Raw genomic sequence first — 6,191 nt, 5'->3', positions numbered from 1 at the left:
ACCAACCGTCTAATTGTATTTCTTTAAGCTTTATTCTGGTACCCTTCTCGTAAAAATGTGACTTAATGATAGACTTTTATTTGCATGTTAGACCCACAACCGCACAATCTGTAAAAAAAAAAAAAAACGGAGACAATAGATCACATTTTTATAGACTGTTGGGATCCTGGTGGTGGTGGTGGTGATGCCAAAACTTTAATCTCCAACAGATAAAGAATAGGCGTCAACCTATCCGCCTGCACGACGGCCTGGAGTTTTTGGACCCGGGCGCAGTGTTCGGCCAGTCGGATTACACCTAGCTGAGTCTCAGGGATTGAGCTCAACAGTAGAGTCTCCCAAAAGTTTTCCATTTTTGGCTCTTCATTTATATTTTTTATTTCTGAACACGTCCATATTATATGTAGCAGAACCGCCTTATCCTGATCAAGTTTGCATTTATCTGAGAATTGTTCCGGGTACCACTGACTTAGGGTAGCTGGGTTCGGAAAAGTCCTTGTTTGTATATAAGCGCCTCCAGATGCTTTCTTGGATCTCATTTAGTGTCCTATCTGCCGGTGAGTATTCTAACCTGTTTAGCCGATAGTGCTCAGTAATCTCTTTGTAGCTAACTAGCCTGTCCCTGCTAAGAGTCTACTGAGGATCATAGCCTACCCGGAAGGTGAGACCGCGGACAAGCTTATGAGCTCCCTCATTTCGCTGAAGCTGAGAGTGGACTGGAGCCCATATTAGCCGGATTATTCTGTCATCCTGACATGTCCTCAGTATCCTTTTTGCCTGTGGAGAGACCCTTATCTTAATAAAATTGCATATTGCTGTTTTCGAATCACTTATAATTGTAGTAGCCATTGTCCCTACTATTGCAAGTTCAATCGCCACCTCTTCAGCCGTGTGAGCTAAGCTCGTCCTAACCGATCCGCTTATTCGTAGATTTTGTTAATCTGACTCTACCGCTACCATAACATGCCTCTCCTCATATTCGGCGGTGTCAACATAGACCACGCCCTGTCTTCTTGGATATATCTTCTGCAGCATTTGCGCCCTTTTCTTTCTTTTTTCCTGATGATGCTCTGGATGAATATTTTGTGGCAGAGGGGGGATTTTTAGTCGCTTCCTGACTTCCATCGGGACATCCGTCTTCTGGTCCCCTTGGCTTTCGTATCGAATGCCTAGTTTCAGCAGTATGCTTCTTCCCGTCCGGGTCTTTGACAGTCTTTCGTACCGGGAGATTTGGTTGGCCTCTACCACCTCTTCCAGCGTATTGTGCACCCCCAGCTTCATTAGCCGGTTCGTAGACGTACTGATGGGGAAACTATGGGCTGTTTTTATGCTCTTCCTGATGATTGCTTCAATCTTAGCCTTCTAGCAGTTGACAAGGTGTAAGTACGGGACTGCGTAGGCAATCTTGCTGATGACAAACGCATGCCAAGTCTTAAGAGGTTTGCTTCTCTCATGCCCGACTTGCGATTTGCGATGAGTCTAATGAGGCATATCGCTTGTTGAGCGCAGCCTTCGAGTTTCTTTATAGCTTCTCCGTCAGGATCAAGGCGTCCGGTTTCTACCCGTACAAAGTGACGAGATATAATACGATGGTGCTGGGCCTCTATAGCATTTGGGAAACGCGGGTGGCATTTAGGCTTGCAGAAGAAAATGTATGATCTGTCAGGGACAACTTCATTGAAAGTGTAACATTTCTCAGTCATGTTCTCCGTAGTCGGCCTGAGCAGCCTCAATGGATGGATGTGGTCGACGGATTGATCAACATGAAAAAGCTTTAATATATCGTTTCAGCCGAAGGCAGGTTGGAGAGTTTATACCTGTATGTACTTTGTTCACCGGCAATAAACAAAAAAAAATTGGGCTAGAGTAGTGGTTTGCGCACTCCGATGAGGTACTGAAGAATGATGGCTCGGTTCCTGGCGAGGACAAAAATTTTTTTCCCTATTAATAATTGAGAGTTCTTGCGGAGACACTACTCCGACATACTCTGGCGACTCCTTCTGCTGACACTCTGCCCTCTCTATTGATAATGCAAGAAGAGCTGTCTCATTAAAAGCGACGGGGAAATTAAACTCGAAGACGCAGTGCGGAGGCGATTAGTATCAAAGCAAAATGTGGTACAACGAATACTTCTAATGCCAATATACCGAAAACCACCTGTGCATTTTTATTCAGTTTCTCTAAAACTAGAATACCGTGTCTGGCGTTTGAACCTACAAATAAAATGTTTATCTACTAGAAATCTTTCTACCTGGAAATTGCTAAATTTGCACAGTTGTAAACACAGAGAAATTTTAGCCTGCTAATTTTATAAATCATAAATGATTCACTATGTGATTAGTTCTCATATGTGAGATCTGGAGGTCTAAGGATTTGCCACGCCCCTCGAACCTTGTAGAGTTAAGTGAGCGACCAACTTTCTTTTCCATTGCTTGAAGCCTATTTTCCTCCATTTCTGTGCAGCAGGAGGAAAAGGGGCAGATTAATTTAGTCACCCACCAGAATCACTCAGTTATGAATGCTGATATCGCAAATTGGTAGGCATATCACTAGATTAATAGCCCGATCAACTACATATCTTGCAATGAAATGAGCGGATAAGGAGCGCTGAATCGGTAAGTTTTTATTTCATTAGGCCACTAGAATACCCGGGCAGTTGCCTGGTGCGCACTAGTTTATTTAACACGATAGCGCAAAAACCCAGTTTTCTACAACATATGTTGGTGGCGTTGTGATCGAGGAATCACGGACATGGCTCTGGCAGCTAGCAGCTGGCCGCTGACTCGATCGGGCACTGATTGTTCGTAGGGTTACGCGACATGACACTGACGACTTGTCAGTAGTTGCTAACTTGGGGCTCTCAATTCAGATGGGATGGCAAGGGGAACTGAACCCGCCAGGACGCTAGCATGCCGAGTCAGACACGAAACTCCTATCCCACGCGAGTGCGTTCGTACGGCTTGGTTAGGTGAGGCTTTATGTCTGCGTCGGGTGGGCTTCCGAATAATACGGTAGCTTAGGACTGTGCACTAAACAGTATTAGTGAGATAAGAGATGCCCAAATTAAGTGATCAGTGATGAAAGGAGCAGCAAGATCCGCCAAGAAAGGTACGGACGGCAGCCGTTAAAGCTGTCGTGTCATACTGGAGCTAAAGTCTGGATACTAATTAAAAGCGCCTTAATAGATCTGTTCAACTGGAATGTCGCACACCGCTTTCGAACGGCCATTCTTTTAACCAGACTTAAACTTACCTTTTTTCAACCGCGTTTTGTCCGCTGCGAAAATTAATTCTACTGGTCTGTTTAGGTAAAGCTGAGTTCCAGTTTTACGCTTGCCTGGGGGGTACTTAGTGCGTTGAAAGTTATGTAAATGTACAAATAAAATTAACGAAAGCCCAGCCCTCCTACTGTCTGGTGCACGGTGCTAGGCAGACCATGTAGCTCCTTTGGTACATGCAAATCATTAGCTAACGTCGTAAGAACACTTTTTCAGCATGCATAGCGCTATCGTGTACAATATTCCAGTCGTAAAAGAAACAAAATTTTCATGGCTAATAAGTTTTGAAAGCAATTTTCAAAGAATATCCAGAAAAGAGGTGGCCACTCATGCAAGTAAAGCGTCCACAGGAGTAAGGAGAAGAGGCATGCACTTGTCCAGAAGCCTTCTAAATAAAAGATCAAATATGAACTAAGGTAAAGTCAGTGAACCGGCGAACCGTTGACATTAACACAGTTGAGAATATCGACGATGCGAAAACACAGGATTACCTGTCTTGCGTAAGGCCACTCAAGAAGCTCATGTAAGAAACGAAATTCTGTTTTTAGTTCAGGATTCCGCCAGCTATGCGCTTGAATTCACAGTAAGGGGTGTTTGATCTCAGTGGTACCACAGGACGGCTCTGTTCTCCCACGTGTCGAAATCCTGGAGCCCACTTGACTCGAGGAACACTTGAACATTGGACCGGGAGTGTGTTTGCCTAAGAGCGGCCAAACCTCTTCGTGACCGGAGTGCACTTCTGTCGAATCAACGCTCTGAGGTTGTTTGTGCCCCACGTTGTCTCGAAGAAAGCGGAAGATCAAAGAATTCCAGCGCGCCGCCAAAGACTGAAGCGCTGTAGTCTCTGGCTCTTAGCTGTGGGCCTTTAATGGAACCCAGTTAACCGGCTCCTTCCGCCTACAGTAATCTTTAAAGGTTATTGGAAGAGGAAGGATGTACTGTCGACGATGGTTGAGGATGCTTCGATGCATATGGGTCATGACAGCTGCCAAGCATTCAAGCCGTCCTTGGCAAATAAATGCCATTTGCATGTGCGACGCACTCTGTTGGCTGCTTTATGTAGTGTGAATAAGTGAGAACTCATGACAGGCTCAGAAGCCTATTTACGTGGAGTCTTCTTCCTTGTAGTTCACACTAATTAGTATCACGAATGAATAAAATGTTGCTCACATGGAGCCCGAAAATCATGCCGGAAAGTTCGAATACACTGCTTTTGTCCGCTCCGCAAATGCGTGCTCCTACAAGACGACTATCGTCACTTCCTCCATAGCGAGTGTTTCCCGGTTATGAACGGAAAGTCCGTCCATTACCATCATTTGGTGCACTACTGATATTGTTGATATTCCCTCTACAGGACCCCGAGCGTCCACAAAGAAGGCTGTTTCCCTTGAATACCACTCGTTCATCCTGCTCTTTGCCACTCGTCTAGCATGATGATGCTACGGGCGCATGTTTTTAGGAAGCGGAAGCATAATAAATTTGTTTTTCCACTATTTAGGTATGCCTTACCTCCCACCCACTTGTTGCGGAAAGCCAACGTTTGAATTTTCCAAGACCTCGCGACACGTCTTGTGTTTGCCCAGTCGAATCCGCCTTTTTCACAAAATGTGGCGCCCTCTGAGAGTGGTTGAAAATTTCTTCTGCTACTGGTTGAAAACTTCCTTCGGCAGCCGCCAGCGAAATGGCGATATGTGTTCTTGACAGCTACCGCCATCTGTCGCATACGCCTGTCACGAATATTAACTGCACATGGCCTCTGAGATAAATTCCAGATGTCTGATCACGGAGGCCATGAACTGCGCTTGCGCAGCTGGGGTTGTTGGTTTGTTTTCAACCAGGTGGGGAGGTGCGCATGCGCAGAGCGGCCTTGTGGAAAAGGCGGATTACCTGGCTTGTTTGAAGGGCGCTAATCAATTCATCAGCCGTATGCCTCCAGTAGTAGCAGACGCTCTAAAGGCGCGTTCATGAATAGCCCGAACGCCTTCTCACAAGTCGTTCAAACAATAACGTCCAGGTGGTTCAGATCTGTCCTTCTCATGTGAAGGTACGGGGCCTCATACACTATCCTGCAGATGATCAAGGCCTGCATTAGCCTAGCGTATCCGCTTCTTGTATTCCGTTTTTCTTAGTTGTGATACGAGATAGATGACTTGGTAATACACTGTTCGCAGCTTGGCGATCGATGTTACATTAACGGCCCTATTGTTAACAAGCAGTCCCAAAACCTATATTTTCTTCACGTCGCGGACACGTGTATTTCCAGCGGGGCACTATCCCCTTTCCCACACAAGACTTGTCCCAGGCAATCCGACTTGTCCGGGGCACAGTGCAGTCCGCATTCTTTTGCCTACTTTTGAAGTTTAGTGGCAGCCTCTTGGAGGGCCTCTCCATCTGTCCGTTGCTCTCCGTTGCCCATAGGTATCGGGCGGAAATAACTCCGACGCTGACAGGATCGAGCGCCGCTCGCGGCGAAGATCACACGTGTGGCAGGATAAGCTCGCCACCGCATGTGGGGAAACAGCTGCAATCCGACTGCGGCGAGGATGTTGCTACATCTTGAGTTACTTGATTGCGGCTGTTTCGCGGCAATTGTTACATGAGGAATGATACAGCGCTTGTCGGTTACCGAGGGATCTATGCTATGAAAGCGTCTTTTATGCAATATCGATATAAATTCCCTCGCCAAACGTCAGTCGAGAATAGGGAGCAAGCAAATTGTTCTCGTTGCGATGGCGAATGAAGAGGCCTATCCTGCGTGTTATAAAACCGACAGTCGGAAGGCGATCACTATATTATTAAAAACGTTTTATTGAATTTCGGCTTCGCTCTATGTTTATCCTCCCAAACACGTGTGTTATACCTGCCGCAGTTTGTTCCCATTCGATAACAAATGCATGCTGATTTCCGAAAACAACGG

The 6,191-nt window shown here is 46.0% G+C and overlaps 1 protein-coding gene across 1 annotated transcript in view; it reads right to left on the bottom strand.

Moving 5' to 3' along the window:
• LOC146198301 (lachesin-like) overlaps window positions 1-5,690 on the bottom strand; it is a 33,793-nt gene extending 28,103 nt beyond the window's left edge. Inside the window, exons 1-2 of the mRNA XM_084591881.1 lie at window positions 5,626-5,690; window positions 5,002-5,030 (exon numbers count right to left, since the gene is read on the bottom strand). Of these exons, the coding sequence (XP_084448007.1) occupies window positions 5,002-5,030; window positions 5,626-5,690 (94 nt within the window). The remainder of the gene's footprint in view (window positions 1-5,001; window positions 5,031-5,625) is intronic.
• Between the last annotated feature and the right edge of the window lie 501 nt (window positions 5,691-6,191).

This window comes from Amblyomma maculatum, chromosome 2, assembly GCF_055883805.1.
Source record: "Amblyomma maculatum isolate TAMU_Amacu chromosome 2, ASM5588380v1, whole genome shotgun sequence".
Classification (NCBI taxonomy): domain Eukaryota; kingdom Metazoa; phylum Arthropoda; class Arachnida; order Ixodida; family Ixodidae; genus Amblyomma; species Amblyomma maculatum.
This window is presented reverse-complemented; position numbering and strand designations above follow the sequence as displayed.